A 20,897-nucleotide genomic window follows, 5' to 3' on the forward strand; every position below is an offset into this window, starting at 1 on the left:
TTGTATTCACAATTTGAAAAGAAAATGATGACTTACCTAGAAGTTCATACTCAGACAATCAAGTGAGAAGACAAAGCATATTTTCAGATAAGGTATCAAAGAAATTTTCCCTATCTTTGTACTCTTTCTCAGTGAAAGATAGACTTCACCAAAACAGGGAATAAACAAAAAATGGGAAGTCACTGAACCTAGCAGAGACAAAGGAAATCCCCAATGTAATCATAAAGGCAAGTTCCCAGACAGCTGTGCAGCAGGTCTTAGACCAGTTCAGACCACCAGATCAGACTGGAGGAAGAGGACAGAGGTTTCAGGAGAGTATATCCAAGAAAAAAAACAAAGCCAATGGAATAGCTCATGTGGCTGAATATATGCAGAAATGTTCCGTCCGGTGAGAGACTTTGGGAATTAAGCAATGAGACAGAGAGAAATCTAAGCAAATGGCAAAGTAGGACAGTTATAATTCCAGAAAAACAAAAGTTGTCAAGAAAGGAAATGTAATCATCTCACACCACATGACTCAATTATGAATAGTTACATGATGACAGTAATATAAATACAGAACAGTGATTTAACCAAAATGGTTCACATAAATATACTGGGGGGCTGGGAGAGAGAAGGGCCGTATGGGTGTTATAGGTGTTGTTGGGGTAGGGATGAGAAAGATCAGTTGTAAAAGCTAAATTTTCTTGTATGGTAGGAAATGTAAAAATGACACCTAAAACTAGAAGTACGTATACACTAAATCTCTCTCTGCATCTCTCTTCCCACCCCCATCCCATATAGAGAGATGTGTAAAATAAGTATGATATCTAGAAATAGAAGAAAATACCAGAATAAACAGTCAAAGTTACTCAAAGTAGTTACCTTGAGAATGGGAATCAGGAATAAGAATGGGGCAGCAAACTGCAATCTCCCATTAAAACCCTTACAGTATTATGTGCCTTTTTAGGAAGTTACATATACTACTGTGATTAAAATAAAACCATCCCTACAAAAGCAAAAAGAATGCCTACGAGTCCATCCCAATTATGACTTCTGGTTTTATACTCATAATTGGCTGAAAGTAAATTAATACCTTTATTTAACTGAAAAAAAGATGGGGTGGGGCTGCTCTAAACTACATATACAATCTGTTCTCCATAGGCTTATTAAGGGCACTTAGTCTCTCAAAACTAGCTATCAATAAGCCAAAGTACCTTCCAATTAGGTTTTGTGTCCCTCTATGAAGACCAGATTATACCACAGGTCAAATGATCATTTTCAGTGAGTCTTTTCAAAGACTGTATCAAATAATATTGATTCTAGGTTTCATTTCAAATGAATCATTTAAACCTACAGGTCATAATGCTGATTCCACTTTGGATCAAGTGTATTCTTCACAGTATCTGTAGAATGGCATTGCCCAGATCCATCAACCACCACCTTAGCAAATGGATCAGGAAGTCCTGTGAAAAAAGGGGAAGAATTTTTTTAAATTAAAGAATATTCTGACATGGAAAATAGAAGATTAATTGTATAAAGCTTACTATTTACTAAAAACAAAAGATTATCCCATTCTTTATGAAAAGCTTAACATTTAGCTATGAAAGAGGTCCATTTTAAAACTAAGATTAAAGTTAATTCTATATTAAATACCAGAAGCCACATTTTTTTCTTGCTCCTATCTCAAAACATTCTCAGCTTAAACTACCAAAGCCTAGAGGTTACCTCAGAATGTGGAAGTTCTTATACATCTTTACCAGCCCTTTGACCCCAAAAAGCTTAAAACACTCCTGGCTCTCTCAGAGCCTTCCCAAGGTCTCTCTTAGTAGCATTTAAAGAAAGAGCTTATTAAAGGTTTTCACACAAGAACATAAGCTACAGAAAAATCAAATTAGCCAAAAAGTTTTCTTCAATAGCTACCATGAGTGATGAGAAACTGAAATAAAAAAATCTAATACCCCGCCTTAAAAGATCTTACTCTCTAATTGGGGAGATAAGAATGCCACGGTGGGGGAAGGACAGGGGGATGGTTTGGCACACCTGGGTGGCTCAGTGGGTTAAACCTCCAATTCTTGGTTTCAGCTCAGGTCATGATCTCATGGGTTGTGAGACTGAGCCCTGCATGGCTCTGTACTCACTGGGGAGTCTGCTTGAGATTCTCTCTCCCTCTGCCCCTCCCCCAGCTCATGTTTGCTCTCACGCTCTCTCTCTCTAATGAATAAATAAATCTTTTTTTAAAAACGCTGTGGGGGAGAGGGGAACCTGAGAATAAACAAGTGTTTGTACAGACTATAAAGAAAATACTTTTAATACTATGTCAGGCACTATTCTAAATGCTTTACATATATTCAATCTCTTTTTTTTTTTTTAAAGATTTTATTTATTTATTCGGCAGAGATAGAGACAGCCAGCGAGAGAGGGAACACAAGCAGGGGGAGTGGGAGAGGAAGAAGCAGGCTCATAGCGGAAGAGCCTGATGTGGGGCTCGATCCCATAACGCCGGGATCACGCCCTGAGCCGAAAGGCAGACGCTTAACCGCTGTGCCACCCAGGCGCCCCTATATTCAATCTCTTATTCTTCACAATAATCCAATGGGGTAAATACTACTATAATCTCTACTGATGAGGAAACTGAGGCACAAAACAGTTAATTAGTCCAAGGACAAACAGTACATGAGAGCGCCAGGGTCTGAAGTTTAGATTTTTAAAGCCATGCACATATAATCTGGTTCTCGATTTCATGCTCTTAACCACTATGCTATGTTATACCTCTCATTTACTATGCAGTTCAACAGTGTGTACAAGTAAGAGCTCAGAAAAACAGGAGAAGAGTTGGAGTTTGGAGTCTGGACAGTAAATCAAGGCTTTTTTTTTTTTTTGAGGGGACGGGACTCATTTGGGTTTTTTTTTTAAATGGGTTTTCTTTTTTTTTTTTTTTTAAGATTTTATTTATTTATTTGACAGAGATAGAGACAGCCTTTGACAGAGATAGAGACAGCCAGCGAGAGAGGAAACACACGCAGGGGGAGTGGGAGAGGAAGAAGCAGGCTCATAGCGATCCCATAACGCCGGGATCACGCCCTGAGCCGAAGGCAGACGCCCAACCGCTGTGCCACCCAGGCGCCCCTCATTTGGGTTTTAAAGGACAAACAGGAAGATTGCCAAGAAAGGTATGACAATATTGACAATATTTGAAGGTCTCCGAGGAGTCTAACCAAATCGTCTGTGCTAATGTGTAAAAGTTAATACTGCTGGTAAGAGAGGCTTAAAAATCAGAAAATGACTGAAACAGATAACAGGGAGCCTCTGTAGGTTCTTAAGCACGGCTGTAAATACATGGTCCTGTTTTTCCACTAGTGGTATTCAGGGTGGACTGCGAGAAGGAAAGACTGGTACAGAGGACATCTATGAAGCTGCTGTAAGTTCCACAGAGTAGGATGACTAGACCCTACCCTAGGGAAGTCCCATGAAAAGAAAGTGAAATAAGCTACTCTGAAAGATCTCGTATGAGTTTATAAGAAAGTAAGTAAAAAATGACAGTATAGTTTTCAGCCCTAAGTAACAATGAGAAGAGTGGTCTTTGGGGGGAAAGAAAAGTTAGAAGGTAGAACTTAATAAAATGTTACAGAGACAAAAATGACAATTTAGGCATTAGACATACTGGGATAGCGAAGATTTCCTATGGACAGCTGAAAACACTAGAACAAAATTGTTGGTAAGTCCTGATAACTGAAGAACTTGTACACCTTGACAGCAATTTTTTTTTTTAAGATACCAATGTGCCAAGACTCAAGGACAGGCAGAAATTGTGTCATCAGGTCCCCAATTCTATGATTCTGTGATCTGTCAACTTCAAATAAGAGAAACCCAAATTTACAAATGTTAAGTATTTAAGAAGATACTTGGAAGTCAGGGTATTGATTTATTTTTTTATTTAAGATTTACTTATTTATTTATTTGACACAGAGATAGAGAGAGAGAGCACAAGCAGGGGAAGCAGCATGCAGAGGCAGAAGCAGGCTCCCTACTGAGCAGGGAGCCCAAAGCAGGTCTCAATCCCAGGACCCTGGGATCATGACCTGAGCCGAAGGCAGCCGCTTAACTGACAGAGCCACCCAGACACCCCTATTTAACTACATTCTTGAAGTTTACTGCAACTCATATTATTTCAGTAATACCTAATCATTTTTAACTGTGTTTAATGGAAGAGTACTTCTCCCTCTGCCTTCAGTAACATTAAGTATTTTCTCCTGAAGGAATCCATTCTCTTGTTTTTTCGATTCTACTATCTCAAAAAAAACGTAAGTGTATGGTTGTAAACAAAAACAAAAATCACATTTCTAGCTATCCTCTTAGATGTTGTTTAACTAGTTCTAGAACTAATAAGGACTAAGGAAAACAACTTTTACACACAAAAAAATTGGCTTCCAAATCCTTAAGTATGAAATTCTTATTCCCAGCTTCCTACGTCTCTCTTCTGTTAAATAATACAAACTCTATACCCTACCAACAACAACAAAAATACCTAAATTTCAACTTACCTGATTATATTACTCCACAAAAATTTAACTTGAGAGCCAAGTTCTGTGATGTAGTCAAAAGCTATCAAGTTTTCTGGAGTGAGACCTCTAGTGGTAAATATAAAGTGGCTAAGGTATTTTCTGTATTTTAAAAATCTCTCAATTATCCCCATCATTTCTGAGTCATATAAAAATAGCTAAAGCTTAAGACTTCCTCACTACACAAATGTACTTGGGCTGCAAATAATAATGAAACAAAAATTTCAACTTAGAAGTGTGCTTCTTTCCAGAGAAAACAAAGTTTAAGTCGGTTCCATGCCCAGGATGGAGCCCAATCTCGGTGCTTAAACTCAGGACCGTGAGATCAAGACCTGAGATGGAGAGTCGAACACTTAACCAAGTGAGCCATCCAGGTGCCCCTAAAGCCTTATTTTTGATTGGGGGAAGAAAAAAAAAATCTTTCACCAACCATCTTGGTTCTGAGTGACTTCAATTTGGCCCTTACATACAGCACCTCAACACAGTAGCTCACACACAAATCTTTTATTTAAATGTCACATAAAAGAGAAAAGAATATACTAATGAAAACATTCTTGGGGTGCCTGGGTGGCTCAGTCTGTTAAGTGTCTGCCTTTGGCTCAGGTCATGATCTCAGGGTCCTGGGATCAAGCCCCGAATCGGGTTCTCTGCTCAGCAGGGAGTCTGCTTCTCTCTCTCTCAAATAAATAAATAAAATCTTTTTTAAAAAGAAAACATTCTTTAAAAAACAGATAATGGATAAACAGATATGTGACAAAGTTAATGGCAGACTCTAGATGGTGGATATCCACTATAAAACTCTCTACATGTTCCTAAATGCTGAGAAATTTTCCTTCTAAAATTTTGGGGAAGGGGAAGTAACTTATTTTTTAAAGCCAATAAGCTTGCAAACAATTCTAAAAAGTGAATTAGCAAGACTTTTCTCAGAAAGGGTAGATACCCAAAATAGTATTATCCCAAATTATACAAATTACTCTGTAACACCTGGCTTTGTATTTTTTCCTATAATTAAATATATACACACATACATATTTCATCAGCCTACAGTCATGCTTGATATTAAAATTTACTTTTCTCATTCAACATGATTTAAACCTCATTACAGACAAACACTTTATATTTTGGTATCAATTATAATTGCATTCTGATCAATAAACAGATACTCTGGGGCGCCTGGGTGGCACAGCAGTTAAGCGTCTGCCTTCGGCTCAGGGAGTGATCCTGGCATTGTGGGATCGGGCCCCACATCAGGCTCCTCCGCTATGAGCCTGCTTCTTCCTCTCCCACTCCCCCTGTTTGTGTTCTCTCTCTCGCTGGCTGTCTCTATCTCTGTCAAATAAATAAAATCTTTAAAAAAAAAAAAAAACCAGATACTCTCACTCAAACTTCATTAAGAGATTTAGGAAGTATTAGAATTCTTTCTCTGGAATTATTGTGGGCAACCCTCAACTTATAAACAGATCAAAGACCGGTGTCAATCTACCACAGCAGAGGCTGTTCCCACTGTGAACCCAGGAGATAGTCCATCCCTGGCTGAGTGCCTTCTGAAGACCTCAGAATTGGCTTTCCTGTTTCCCTTTCCAGAGCCATCAAGTGTTTCTTCCATTCTGGTTTTAAAGATTATCACATAGTTTCCCCTAATTTTCTTATCCCTGGAGCAAACTCACAACGCTTAAGAATTTTTATTAATTTTTACACCTACACCAATGAAATAAAAGAAAGAGTTCAAGAAGAAACTCCTTTTTTTCCTACCTACAACTTAAGGGCAAATAAAGATCATATAAGTGATAATAACTGGCTCTCCGAGGTTTACCAAAAATTAAAGCAAGATTCCTCTAGATTTTCTAGGAAAACTGAGACAAGGTTATCTGGATATTTTACTGGAGAAGCTGCGTCTTGGGACTCTGGAGGAAAGAACGAACTTGGGAAGGAAGGCTGGGAGACAAAACGGATTTTATTTTTAAAACCAGAGCAGATGTCTTGGAGAGTGCAAAAGCAACTATAAGAGTATGCATTCCTCACTTCCCTCCCTTTTTTCTTTGTCACTTGCCTACCTGATCCTATTTGCCACTCTGCAGTCCTACTAGAATAAATCATACCTCAAATCAACCTTTAAGAAGGGTAAAAGAGAGTGTACATTGGTTATTAGGTTATTAGTGACAGGGATGAGATAGGGTAGTTCAGCAAAAGCCTGTGAAGATATTTGGTGACAGCATGGAGTGAGGCCAGTGGTCTCTGCTACTGGGACATGCAGCTGAGTGGAAAGCATGTGGTACATGAACTGGAGTCTGCTTAAACCTTACTTGTTTATTTATTTATTTGAGAGACAGTGAGTGAGCAAGAGAGACAGCACAAGATGAAGGAGGGGCAGAGGGAGAGGGAGAAGCAGGCCTCCTGCTGAGCAGAGAGCCCAACTCGGGGCTAGATTCCAGGGCCACCTGAGCCCAAGGCAGTCACTTAACCCACTGAGCCACCCAGGCACCCCTGATTAAAGCTTTCTTAACTATGTTCCAAATTATCCTATTTAACTCCTTTCCCAGATAAACACAGACACCAGAAAATTTTCTAATTATATAAAGGTTTTTAAGAAGGTTATAAAAGGTTATTTTAAAATAAAAACATTATTTTACAAACTTTAATTCTGGTTGTCTCCAGAAATTTTTTCCAAAAGAAAATTTCAAGTGAAATGAATTAAGTATGATTTTAAAATGCATCAAGAACTTATTACTTTTTTTAAATCAAACCCCCCAAAATTAAGTAATATCATATTAAATTAGCACTTATAGCTAGTTTTCCTGGCCGATAGAACTTGAATTTTAAAATCTAATGAAACTTTTCAATTTATAACTTCAAATACTTTACATATAAAATTTTGTTGGCTTAGAGTTCCTTACTAAAAATTATATCATTTTTATTCATTTATATATTTTTAAATTTTCTTTACTCAAAAATCTAAAGCTATTATGAAATATATTACAGGATAAAGATTCTAAACACACGTGACAGTTCTTCCTAATCCTCCCTCACAAAACTTAATCCTAAATAAAGCCACAAAAAAAATTTGACAACTTATTGGCAAAGAGACCGCAAATATGGGAACCAAATGTCTGCTTTGGAGTCTGAGACATAAGAGCATCTATGATTGAATGTGGCAGAGATTTCTTTCCTACGCTGTGGAAATTCCAAGCAGGCTGAATGACTTCTCTACTTTCCAAGGAACCATGACTGCCTGAATAAAATTTCCTATAAAATGTTAGAAAAGTGTTTACAAAATAATCTCTACTTTTCTAGAAACCCAGTAGTATATGCACACCTTCAATATTCTTTACACATACCTCATATACACACTTACACACATTTCACACAAATATTTGAGTGGGGTGGATAAAAGGAGAGGGACTAAAGCTAAAAAGGCACAAAATCCACTTAAAAAAAAAAAAAAGTGTTGCCAAAAGGCTCTGAACCAAAGCATTCATAAAACAGTATTGAGTAGATTTCTGAATAGAGAACTCACTAAGCCAGACAATTCTGAAAATGTTATCCAAAAAGTCTACACACAACATACAAGATTTAAAGTTAATTTACTTACGGAAAAAATCCTTTTTCACCAAGTTTTTTGCACAGAGTACTGTAAAGGAAACAAAAAAATACACGGAAAGAATTAAAATGGTAAGACTGCACTGTCAAAAGGCTCATTTTAAAACACTGAAAACACCAGTGAATAATTAAACACTAAGTACAGCAAAGTATGAAATATGATCACAAATTTTTATTAAAGACTAGCAAAAGACAGCTGAACCCGTGGTTGCAACTTGAGCAATGATCACCAGTAACAGCTGAGGACCAGGAAGTTTATAAATCCGGTATCCTAATAAGGAGCGACTTCCAATCAATCTTCCATCAAGATTTATCTCACAGTAGCTCCATAAAAAGGGGAAAATAGTTCTAAGAAGGAACCATGTAAATTCAGGTTGATATATATATTTTAAAAATGAAATAATTTTGTACTGAAGATCATAAATAAGACAGAGCTTTCCTGATATAGATGAGATTTTTTTAATTAAAGTTCTGTTATTTTACTCTTCATCTAACTCTACAAACTTTTAGAGGAGATAACCATCAGCTAAATGACAAGACAGATTACTATATCTACCAAAAACTGAAAGTTAATATATTGACATTCTCTGTATTACCTTGCATTAAATTATTACTTTTATGGTGATGGATGTACAACCTTGTGAATGTATTAAAAGCACTGAATTGCATAATCTAAAGGGATGAATTTTATAGGGCATGATTATATGTTAATTAAAAATTACTGCTTTGGTAGAGTCGTAAACTTAACTTCTTTAATTCAAACTTGTTACAAGTGAAGGGAAAACATCAATTTCCATATGTTTCTAAATTATAAAATATCTGTTAATGTAAGTTTGGTTAATTTCTACCCGCTTTTACTCAGTTTAAATGGTCTGTTCAATTTATTACAACTATTTAAAGTTTAGTGTATAAAGTTCACTTAACATAACAAACCTTGGCAATAAGTTAAATTATAATCACTTTAAAAGCTCAAATAAAAATCATTTTGAAGACATACGCCACCGGCAAATGAATAAAACTATTACATAAGCAGTAAGACAATGTTTTACTAGTCAGAGTTTCTTGGGCCCTGTCTTAGAAATGGTTTTATTTTTAAAAACATAAAAACTTAATCATGAAAACTAAGGGCCATAACCAAGAGTACCAAATCACAGACTGGATTTAGAAGAACTTCCCCCTAAATCTTCATTACCACCATATAAACTGAATACAATACTCAGGATCAATACACATACAACACATACATGAATCCAAATTATAATCTTCAGTATTGATGAGGTAATGGTTTTTGTAACCACCATCCCATGATTCCAGAGTGAAATGATTTCACATGCTACTTTAGAGAAACAGAAAATATATGTGAATTCTCCAACTTATCACTAACCCTACAAGCTTATGTTTTGATACTCATTCTTTTTGTCTTCCTTCCACTTACAGTGTCCACCCTCCTAACACTGCCCCCCCCACCGTGCTCTGGATCTCATATCCAACCTACCACTTTCTCAGGGATCTGGTCTCATCTCGTCAGCATTTAAACATACCCTCCAGACATCATCCTATCTCTTCTCCATCATAATGAAAATACTTCAAGAAGGGTCTTGGGGTGCCTCAGTCATTAAACATCTGCCTTCAGCTCAGGGCATGATCCCAGAGTCCTGGGATCAAGCCCCACATCGGGGTCCTCCGCTGGGAGCCTGCTTCTTCCTCTCCCGCTCCCCCTGCTTGTGTTCCCTCTCTCACTGGCTGTCTCTCTGCCAAATAAGTAATCTTTAAAAAAAAAAAAAAAAAAAGACCTGTCTACATATTGTGACTCCATTTTTCTTTTGGATCCAGAACTTTTATTACCATAGTATTATTTAAATGTTAACTATCAATATATATTAATATATAAATCACAATATTATTGAAAAAAGTATTGCTTTTTATTTTCATTTATACCTGCACTAATTATTGTTTTTTTAATGGAAGTTTAATAAAGTACAGTGTTATCTTTGTTTTGGGTGTACAATGATTCATTGATCATCAGGATCACTCTTAATCCTCTCTCTCTATTTCACTCTACCCCACCTACCTCCCCTCTGGCAACCAGCAGTTTGTTCTGTTAAGAATCTGGGTGGGGGGCGCCTGGGTGGCACAGCGGTTAAGCGTCTGCCTTCGGCTCAGGGCGTGATCCCGGCATTATGGGATCGAGCCCCACATCAGGCTTCTCCACTGTGAGCCTGCTTCTTCCTCTCCCACTCCCCCTGCTTGTGTTCCCTCTCTCGCTGGCTGTCTCTATCTCTGTCGAATAAATAAATAAAATCTTTAAAAAAAAAAAAAAGAATCTGGGTGGGTTTTTTTTTTTTCTATGTTTGTACATTTATTTGTTTCTTAAATTCCACATGAGTGAAATCATGGTATTTGTCTTTCTCTGACTTATTTTATTTAGCATTAAACCTTCCAGGTCCATCCATGTTGTTGCAGTGGCAAGATCTCATTCTTTTTTATGGCTGAGTAGTATTCCATCATTCATATACACACACACCTTTATCTGTTCATCTATCAATGAACACTTGGGTTGCTTCCCTATCTTGGCTATTGTAAATAATGCTGCAATAAACATAGGTGTGCATATGTCTTTTCAAATTAGTGTTTCCATTTTCTTAGGGTAAATACCCCAGTGGTGGAATAACCAGATCATGTGGTAATTCTGTTTTTAATTTTTTTGAGAAACCTCCATACTGTTTTCTACAGTAGCTGCATTCTACCAACAGAGCATGAGGATTCCTTTTTCTCCACATCCTCATGACACTTGTTATTTCTTGTCCTTTTGATTCCAGCCATTCTGACAGGTATGAAGTGATATCTCATTATGCTTTTCATTTACATTTCCCTGATGGTTAGTTTGGGATACTGAGCATCTTTTCATGATCTACTGGCCATCCGCATGTCTTCTTTGGAAAAATGTCTATTCGGGTCCTCTGCCCATTTTTAAATAGGATTGTGTTTTTTGCATGTTGAGTTGTATAGGTTTTTTATATATTTTGGATATCAACCCCTTATCAAATATATCATTTACAAATATTTTCTCCCATTCAGTAGGTTGCCGTTTTGTTTTGTTGATAGCTTCTGTTGCTGTGCAAAAGCTTTTTATTCTGGTATACTCCCAAAAATTTAGCTTTGCTTTTGTTTCCCTTGCCTGAGGAGACATATCTAGAAAAAACGTTTCTACTGCCAATGTCAAAATGACTGCCTAGGTTTTCTTCTAGGTGTTTTATGGTTTCTGGTCTCACATGTAGGTCTTTAATCCACTCTATTTTTGGTATGGTATTGGAAAGTGGTCCCGTTTCATTCTTTTGCATGTGGCTGCCCAGTTTTCCTAGCAACATTTGTTAAAGAGACTTTTTCCCACCGTATACTTTTGCCTACTTTGTCACAGATTAGTTGACCTGATCAGTGTGAGTTTATTTCTGGGTTCTCTATTCTGTTCCTTTTATCTATATGTCTCTCTTGTGCCAGTACCATACTGTTTTGATTTCTACAGCTTTATAGTACATTTACCTGAAATCTGCAACTGTGATAACCCCTCCAGTTTTGTTCTTCTTTCTCAAGATTGCTTTGACTTTCAGGGTCTTTTGTGGTTCCACACAAATTTTAGTATTATTATTTATTCTAGTTCTGTGAAAAATGTTGTTGGTATTTTAATAGGGATTGCATAAAACCTGTAGATTGCTTTGGGTAGTATAGACATTTTAACAATATCAGTTCTTACAATCCATGAACATGGAATATCTTTCCATTTATTTGTGTCATCTTCAATTTCTTCGATCAATGTTTTACAGTTTCTGGAGTACAAGTCTTTCACCTCCTTGGTTAAGTTTATTAATAGGTATTTTATTCTTTTTGGTGCAATTATAAATGGGATTGTTTTATTAATTTCTCTTTCTCCTATTTCATCATTCGTGTATAGAAATGCAACGGACTTCTGTATATTGGTTTTTTATCCTGCAACTTTACTGAATTCATTTATCAGTTCTAGTAGTTTTTTGGTGGAGTCCTAGGATTTTCTATATATAGTACCATGTCATCTGCAAATAGTCAAAGTTTTACTTTTTCCTTACCAATTTGGATGCCTTTTATTTCTTTTTCTTGTCTGATTGCTGCAGCTAGGAGCTAGGACCTCCAGTGCTATACTGAATAGAAGTGGTGAGAGTAGATATCTTTGTCTTGTTCCTGATCTTAGAGGAAAAGTCTTAATTTCCCCCTCAGGACCAGATGGACTAACAGGTATATACAAAACATTCCATTTGAATACACATTCTTTTCAAATATACATGGAACATTCTCCAGGACAGATCACACGTTAGGTCACAAAACAGGTCTCAATAAATTCAAAAAGACTGAAATCACATGCATTTTTTCCTACCACAACAGAAATCAATCACAAGAAAAAAATCTGGAAAGAACACAAATACATGGAGGCTAAATTAACATGCTACTAAACAATGAATGGGTCAACCAAGAAATCAAAGAGGAAATAAAAAAATACATGGAGACAAAAGAAAGTGAAAACACAATGGTCCAAAATCTTTGGGATGCAGCAAAAGCTGTTCTAATAGGGAAGTTTATAGCAATACAGGCCTACCTCAAGAAACAAGAAAAATAAACATACAACTTAACCTTATACGTAAAGGAGCTAGAAAAAGAAGAACAAAGCCCAAAGCCTGTCAAAAGAAGGAAAGTTTAGAGCAGAAATCAATGAAACAGAACCTAAACAGGGGCACCTGGGTGGCACAGTGGTTAAGCGTCTGCCTTCAGCTCAGGGCGTGATCCCACCCTTATGGGATCGAGCCCCACATCAGGCTCCTCTGCTATGAGCCTGCTTCTTCCTCTCCCACTCCCCCTGTTTGTGTTCCCTCTCTCGCTGGCTGTCTCTATCTCTGTCAAATAAATAAATAAACTCTTTTAAAAAAAAACAAAACAGAAACTAAACAAAACACACACACACAAACAACAAAAAAGAGAAAAGCTCAATGAAACTGGAACTAGTTCTTTGAAAAAATAAACAAAATTTTATTTTCTCTGGATAAAACTTTAACCAGATTCAACAAGAAAAAGAGATGACTCAAAATCAGAAATCATGGAGAGATAACCACCAACACCACAGAAATACAAAGGATTATAAGAGATTATGAAAAATGTTATGCCAACAAACTGGACAACCTAGAAGAAATGGATAAATTCCTAGAAACAAAGAATGTTCCAAACCTGAATCAGGAAGAAAAAGAAAATTTGAACAGACTAAGTACTGATAAAATTGACAACAATCAAAATAATCAGATTTTGATAATAATCAAAAAGCTTTAAACAAACAGAAATCCAGGACCAGACAGCTTCACGGGTGAAGTCTACCGAACATTTAAAAAAAAGTTCATTCTGCAAGGTCAACGTTATCCTGATACCAAAACCAGACAAAGACACTATTAAAAAAGGAACATCACAGGCCAGTATCTCTGAAGCACAATGATGAAAAAATCCCCAACAAAATATTAGCAAACCCAATCCAACAATTCAAAAAAAAAAAAAAAATCATTCCCTGATCAAGTGGGATTTATCCCAGGCATGTAAGGGGCAGTTCAATATTCACAAAATCAATATGATTAATCACATTAAAAGAGAAAGGATAAAAACCATACAATCATCTCAACAGATGCAGAAAAAGCACCTGACAAAGTACAACATCCGTACATAATAAAAACTCTGAACAAAGTAAATTTAGAGTGACTTCACTTCTTCACTTCCCACTAATGCCTTAATTCACTGCAATTTGGCTTCCTCCCTCACCATTGCCCCTACATGGCTTCTCCAAAGCGCCAGGGACATTAATTACTAAATCCATCCAATGGACATCTTTCATTATCATACTTGACCCCTGAGGAGCATTTGCCATTACCGCCTCTTCTGGAACCCCTCTTTTCTTTTGGTTTCTGTTCAACACCACATTCACCTGGTTTTATGCCAGGCATAAAATGCATTCTACATCTTCTTTGTTAAATCTTTTCCCATACTCTGCATACGGAAACTGAGGTTCTTTCAGGATTTTTGGCTACATCCTCTTCTTTATAACCTGAGGAGCACAAAAGCCCATCTTTGCAAACCTTGGAATTATATGTAAACTGCTATATGCATGTGTACTTTTCTGGGGAAAGAACTCACATTTTTTCCTAGGAGAAAATTCATAGCCTAACAGACTGACAAAGCTCTTCTTTCCCTCTCAAAAAATAAATATGAGGAGCTACATTTCATACATTCTCCCTGGCCTTTACCATTATGGTGACACCTAAATATAAAGACCCAATCTTAACTCTCTCCTAAACTTCACATCCACACAGGCAAATTAAATATGCCCCCCAAATAAAATTACCATCTTCTCCTCCCCAAAAACTGCTCTTCCAGTTTGCTTTCTTTCAATAAATAACCCTGCTTTTGACTCCATTGCTCCAGTCAGAAACCTCCACAGCAACCTTCACTACTCTTTCCCCTCCCCACCTCCTGGCAAATACCAATTCTAACCAATTCTGCCTCTCAAATATCCTTCATCTGTCCACTTCTATTAACAATGCGGCCATCCTTGTCCAGGCTACCATCAACTAGACTAGGCCATTACAACCACCCTCCCAATCAGTCCCCTGCCTCAAGCCTCAACTCTCCAATCAGTTCTCCATAATGGATCCAGAGTGATCTTTTTACAAATATGATTAAGTCTTTCCATACATTTCCCCTCCTCCTAATACCATTCCAAAATACCCTTAAAACATTCCTCAGAACTATCCTTCCACCTCTGTTCTGGATTGGCCTCTAAGTTCATCATTTTTTGTTTGTTTGTTTTAAGATTTTATTTACTTATAAATAAGAGAAGAGAGAGAGAGAGCGAGAGCACAAGCAGGGGAGGAGCAGAGGGAGAAGCAGGCTCCCTGCTGAGCAAGGAGCCTGAGGCAGGACTCAATCCCAGGACCCTGGGCTAATGACCTGAGCCAAAGGTAGATGCTTAACCACTGAGCCACTCAGCTGTCCCCCTATATCATTCACTCTTTCACCATTTTCTAAGGTCCTACTTTGTGCCAAGTGCTATGACAGACTGTGCAGATACAAGGATAAATACTTTGAATTTAAATAGTATTTAAACAGTACTTAGTATTTAAATAGTACTTTGCCCTCAGAGCTTGCAAGTCAGGTATAATTCAAATATTATGCCATCAATGTTCTTTGTTGTTGTTGTTTTACTGTTTTCTCAAGAAACAATTTTAAATTTTGCAAAAATCTCCTTCAGTATCTTTTATTTGAGGCAACCAATTTGAGGTGATTGGAGAAAACCATCTGCAGAAGTGCAGATGCAATAAATATTACCATTTCAGTCAATAATTTCTTTTTATGGTTGGATAAGAGTTATCTATACGTAACACACCATGTAGTAATATCAGAGTAAACCCCAGCTGTAGAAACAGAATGGTATTGCTGTTCTTACTGAGTTGTACTCATAATGAATGGCTGTCTATGCTTAATCTGAATAAAACTCCCAACTGTTCAGTATCTTCTTGCCAAAAATTCCCCTTCCTCCTCCAGATTGGAGTTGCATTCCAATTACACTGCTGATTGGAATGAGACTGCTTGAGAGAGAAAAAAAAAAAAAACCACTCAGACATCCCGTCTTCTGTCGCCCCATGAAAACAGATTTTATAATACTGTTCCTGCAACTGAGAAGTTGTATAGACTATTTTTGAAAAGAGTAGATTTCTCTGGATTTTCTTTGAACTTACATTATCATTGTAAAATAAAACTGAAGTTCAGGATAACATTCCTATACATATTCCAACAAGACAGCCTAGTGCTTTAAAAATGTCTACTAATATGCACACTTCCTGATTGCTGGCACGTGACAATTTAGGTCTTTCTGCTCCAAGAAACCACCACTACCTCAACTCCTACACTCAGAAGGAAAATGAAATTTAAGCTCTATAGACAACTCATATACAAATGTTTATATGTACAAATTTTAGTTACTGTTGCATGAAACAGGAGCACTACACAATTCACATTCAAGAGCTTTATTATAAAATGTTGCAATGAGGGGTGCCTGGGTGGCACAGCGGTTAAGCGTCTGCCTTAGGCTCAGGGCGTGATCCCGGCATTACAGGATCGAGCCCCACATCAGGCTCTTCCGCTGTGAGCCTGCTTCTTCCTCTCCCACTCCCCCTGCTTGTGTTCCCTCTCTCCCTGGCTGTCTCTATCTCTGTCGAATAAATAGAAATCTTAAAAAAAAAAAAAATGTTGCAATGAGCAGAAGTACCAACTACAACTCTCTGTGCACAATAATGAAACAGATAAGGATGACAAGTAGCATGCTGAAATATTACACACCCATTAAAATTATGTAAATATATTTGTTGACAAGAAAATATTTCTTTAAATGCTAAGAGAAGTCCATTTACAAATAATACATTTAATAAAATGTAATTTTAGTAAGGAATATAAGACGACTGGCTAACATTATTGAATATATACTACGTACAAGTGTACGCCAACTACTTGTGACGTAAGTGGTACTATGACCTACATTTTAGAGATGAAGAAACGGAGATTCAGACATAAAGACTTGCCGGGGATTACAGTGTAAGTACTAGAGTTGAGATGCCAACTCAAACAGACTAATTACAGAATCCAAACTTCGAACCATCATATATAAAATGAAACATTCTCTCTGGTTAGCTCTTCCTATATAAAGGAACTTAATGCTGGTTAAAGCAATTATCAGTCTGATAAAAGTTCACAAAATGGTCAACAGAAACCTAGGATCAAAAGAGCCTTCTACAAAAAATTAGCAATTTCCCTCTTTCAATAGATATAACAGTCTACCTGTACAATCATAATAGACCTGCTTTTAACTAAGTATCTTGCCACAGTGCCATTTAATCAAGGAATTTCGGGTCATTTGTTTTATGCATGTTACAAAACAAACAGGGCCACAAAGTTTAACTTAATATATTTAGTACTTGGCAGGCAGTTAATTAAATTAGTGTATTAGAGGATATATAAAAAGATGCAGGTTCTTTTTTTTTTTTTTAATTTTTATTTATTTATTTGACAGAGAGAGAGACAGCCAGCGAGAGAGGGAACACAAGCAGGGGGAGTGGGAGAGGAAGAAGCAGGCTCCCAGTGGAACAGGGAGCCTGACGTGCGGCTCAATCCCAGGACCCTGGGATCACGCCCTGGGCCGAAGGCAGACGCTTAACGACTGAGCCACTCAGGTGCCCCCAAAAGATGCAGGTTCTATCACAATGAGGTAAATATTCTTACTAAAAAAAAACAAAACAAAACCCAAACTATCAGCATTTAAATATTTCACCAAAGGCAAGATGGGTTCTCAAGTTATTCAATTAAAAGTGACCTTTCTAGCTCACTCATACCAAACAACTTTTAAGTAACTACGGTTTTTTTTGTTTTTTTGAATTAAAACATATGGAGATTTTGGTCAAAAAATTTTCCTTAAAAAGTATATTTTAACTGAATAAAACTGAAACAAGATTAGTGTATATAAATAAGCTTTAAAATTTTAAGTGGCTTGTTAACTTTTTCAGTACAAAAACAATGATTTACTTTGACATAATAAATGCAGATATAGTACTTGTTTTAGCCACAACTGTAAACATCTGCCTTATAGTGAGGCAATTTTAAAATAAAACTTCTCTTACAAACACAGTAATCAAATTCTGGTGTAAGTTCACATGTTAAAAAATTTTACATTCAGAAATGTAAAGCATGTAGTCTAGGCACACGATAGAAGGTATTATTTTAAGAAACTCTATGAAAGCATTTCAGCTATGTATCTTAAATCATTATTTCCACAAAATTCTTTTCTCCAATTTGGGGATGAATACTGTCTCCTCTTATAAGGATGGTAAATTCACTATGACTTAAGGACCTCCTATGCTGTCTGCAGACTGAACACGCACCTGGCTAGTGGCACTGCAGATGCAGCCACTGCCTCCTCTCTACTGGACACTGTCGTTCAAACAGGCACAACTGAGGGCTGCTCAAAGTGATGGATATAGTTATGTCTAAATTTCACCACGTGATAATTTACTTCTTCATCAGAACACCAAGAGAAGAAAGCCTTATTATAAAAGACAAGTACATAGGTGCAATGAAGCCTGAACACTATTCTATATGTTGGGAAAAGGCTGTATCACTTTCTGTCCACTCCCAAGTGTCTCTTATTTACTTACCCTAGAGACACTCATAGAAACAGCACAGCGTAGTGTTAAGCTATAAGCACTATGAGTTTGAATCTGGTGCTATTCCTTATTAACTTGTGACCCCAAACTACTTAATGCCTCTTTACCTCGTATCTTACCTACAAAAAGAAGGATTCTAGGAGCCACCCTGAAGTCCTGAAGTGGTGTTTTAAAGTAAACTGAAACACATAAGGCATTTGGAACACCACCTAGTATACAGCAAGTGCTCAATACATATTAGCTATTATTGTCCCTTTTACTTTAAGCTTCCTAATAAAATTAAGCCACCAAGTTGCAAGTATCTTAAAGAGCAAGAAAGGGGTCTTCTCTAACCTGATAAGGAACCTTAGTTTGGGTTGCTGTAACAAATCCTATACACTGGGTGTCGTAAACATCTATTTTGCACAGTTCTGAAGGCCGGGAAGTCCAAGATCAAGGTGCCAACAGATCTGATGTCTAGTGAGGACCATCTTCCTGTTTTGCAGACAGCCAGCCACCTTCTTGCTGTATGGTCACATGGCCAACAGAACAATCATCTTTCTTGAGTCTCTTTTAGGGCACTAATCCCAATCATGAGGGCTCCACCCTCATTACTTAATTACCTCCCAAATGCCCCCCTTCGAATACCATCAAATTGGGAATTAGGGCTTCAACATATAAAATTCAGGGAGGACACAAACATGCAGTCAGTAACAAAGTTTATGTACTTAGCTTTCAGTAAATATTGGTAAGTGAGTCTCAATGTGTATGTCTAGGGTCACTCTTCTCTCAAACTCCAAGCCCACATTTCAACTGCCTAACCCACATACCCACCTGAATACCTCACCAGCACTTCAGATTTTATTTATTCTAAACTGAATCAAACGGCTTTCCTCCTAAACCAGCTGTTCTTCTTTCTGACCTTCCTAGTTCTGTGAACTGCACCACATGCTTCCAATCATCTAGAAAGCAATGTCTCTTATCTCTCCCTGACCATTTCACATCTAAAGCAGTTGCCAGATTGTACCAGGCATCATATATACCTATCTCTCTACCTATTTCCATTTTTGATGTTCACATTTAAATACTACATCTAGAGTACCTTATAATGTGCCAAAAAAACTTTCACACCGAGTCCCCTTGCTTGATCCTTACAAAAATTTGTGAGTTGTGTTCTAATATCCATAGAAAAGGAAACTACAACTAAGAGTTATAGCTTGCCCTAACCTGTCATCTAGTAAATGAGCTTATTAGGCATTTTGAATCCAGGTTCTATTCTCTTTTTCTATAGATTGCTCACTCACACCAGCTTTCCCTCTCCTTAACCCCTAGACTGAAAATATCAGCCTCTTTGTCCCCTGAAATAAACCCAGGGCTTTTCTGTCTTGCCTTCATTCAAAATATTCTTCCCACCTCAAGCATTTATTCTAACCACCTACCCTCAAAATCTTATCCATTCAAATCTCATCTTCATGTGAAACCTTTTCTCATCTCCTCCTTTCTCACTATCTGATTTTGTCTCTCCCTTCCTATGAACTTTCAACACCACTTTGACTCTACTTATTTTATATGTCCCTTCTCACTAAGCTTGTATTAAAGTTATTCACGTGGTATCTTATCTGTCCTTCAATGTCCCACTAAGCTATACATTTCTTAAAAACAAAGCCATGACTTACTTTTATCTCTCCTACAGTTTATTATACGTATAATGTCTTAAACATAATATGTACTCAAATACGTGTTGAAATCAATGAAAATCCTCAGAAAACCAAGACAAGGTATGACCAAACTAAAGGGTAAATAATAAAATTCATTCTTTGCTTTCCTTAACCTAGCAAGTCTTTTTGTTCAAATCAGGGTGGCTTTCTCAACTATTTGTAAACATTCTGCTTATCCAACTACCTATTGGAGCCCTTTCTTAAAAACAGATCTCACTGAGCTGGCTAAATCAGAATGTGTGACTTCTGATCTCAGGGCTGAGTTCAAGCCCCACACTGGGTATAGATTTCTTTTAAAAATCTTAAAAGAAAAAAAAAAAAAAAAAACAGGGGCACCTGGTGGCTCAGTCAGTTAAGCATCTGCCTTCGGCTTGGATCATGATCCCAGGGTCCTGGGATTGAGTCCTGCGTCAGGCTCCTTGCTCAACGGGGAGTCTGCTTCTCCCTCTTCCCCACCCCTCCTTGTTCTCGGTCTCTCAAATAAAATAAATAAATAAAATCTTCAAAAAATAAAAAAAATCTCACTGAACCTTCTCTCATACACAATAAAAAGGCATATTATCACCTTGTATTATCATCAATTATATTAACCTTATTTCTACAACAGTGCAAATAAGGATGAGCTCTCAGACATTCTGCATCCTTTCGGCCTCTAAAAACTAGTCACTCAAATACCTGACGATCTACTCTAATAAAGCAAAGTGCCAAAGATATTTAGTTTTCGAAACAGACCCTATTTGTAAATACAAGCCACTAGTATAAATAGGAAAGGAGACTGCAACTATTAAAAA

The 20,897-nt window shown here is 37.1% G+C and overlaps 1 protein-coding gene across 1 annotated transcript in view; it reads right to left on the reverse strand.

Annotated features, from left to right (window-relative positions):
* The window catches only part of SMURF2 (SMAD specific E3 ubiquitin protein ligase 2), a gene marked incomplete at its 5' end in the record, with an annotated part of 94,312 nt that overhangs the window by 48,385 nt on the left and 25,030 nt on the right, over nucleotides 1-20,897 (reverse strand). The window contains 2 exons of the mRNA XM_019805169.2: nucleotides 1,337-1,445; nucleotides 8,131-8,169. Coding sequence (XP_019660728.2) covers nucleotides 1,337-1,445; nucleotides 8,131-8,169 — 148 coding nt within the window. The remainder of the gene's footprint in view (nucleotides 1-1,336; nucleotides 1,446-8,130; nucleotides 8,170-20,897) is intronic.

The sequence above is a fragment of the Ailuropoda melanoleuca genome, chromosome 13, assembly GCF_002007445.2.
Source record: "Ailuropoda melanoleuca isolate Jingjing chromosome 13, ASM200744v2, whole genome shotgun sequence".
Taxonomy (NCBI): domain Eukaryota; kingdom Metazoa; phylum Chordata; class Mammalia; order Carnivora; family Ursidae; genus Ailuropoda; species Ailuropoda melanoleuca.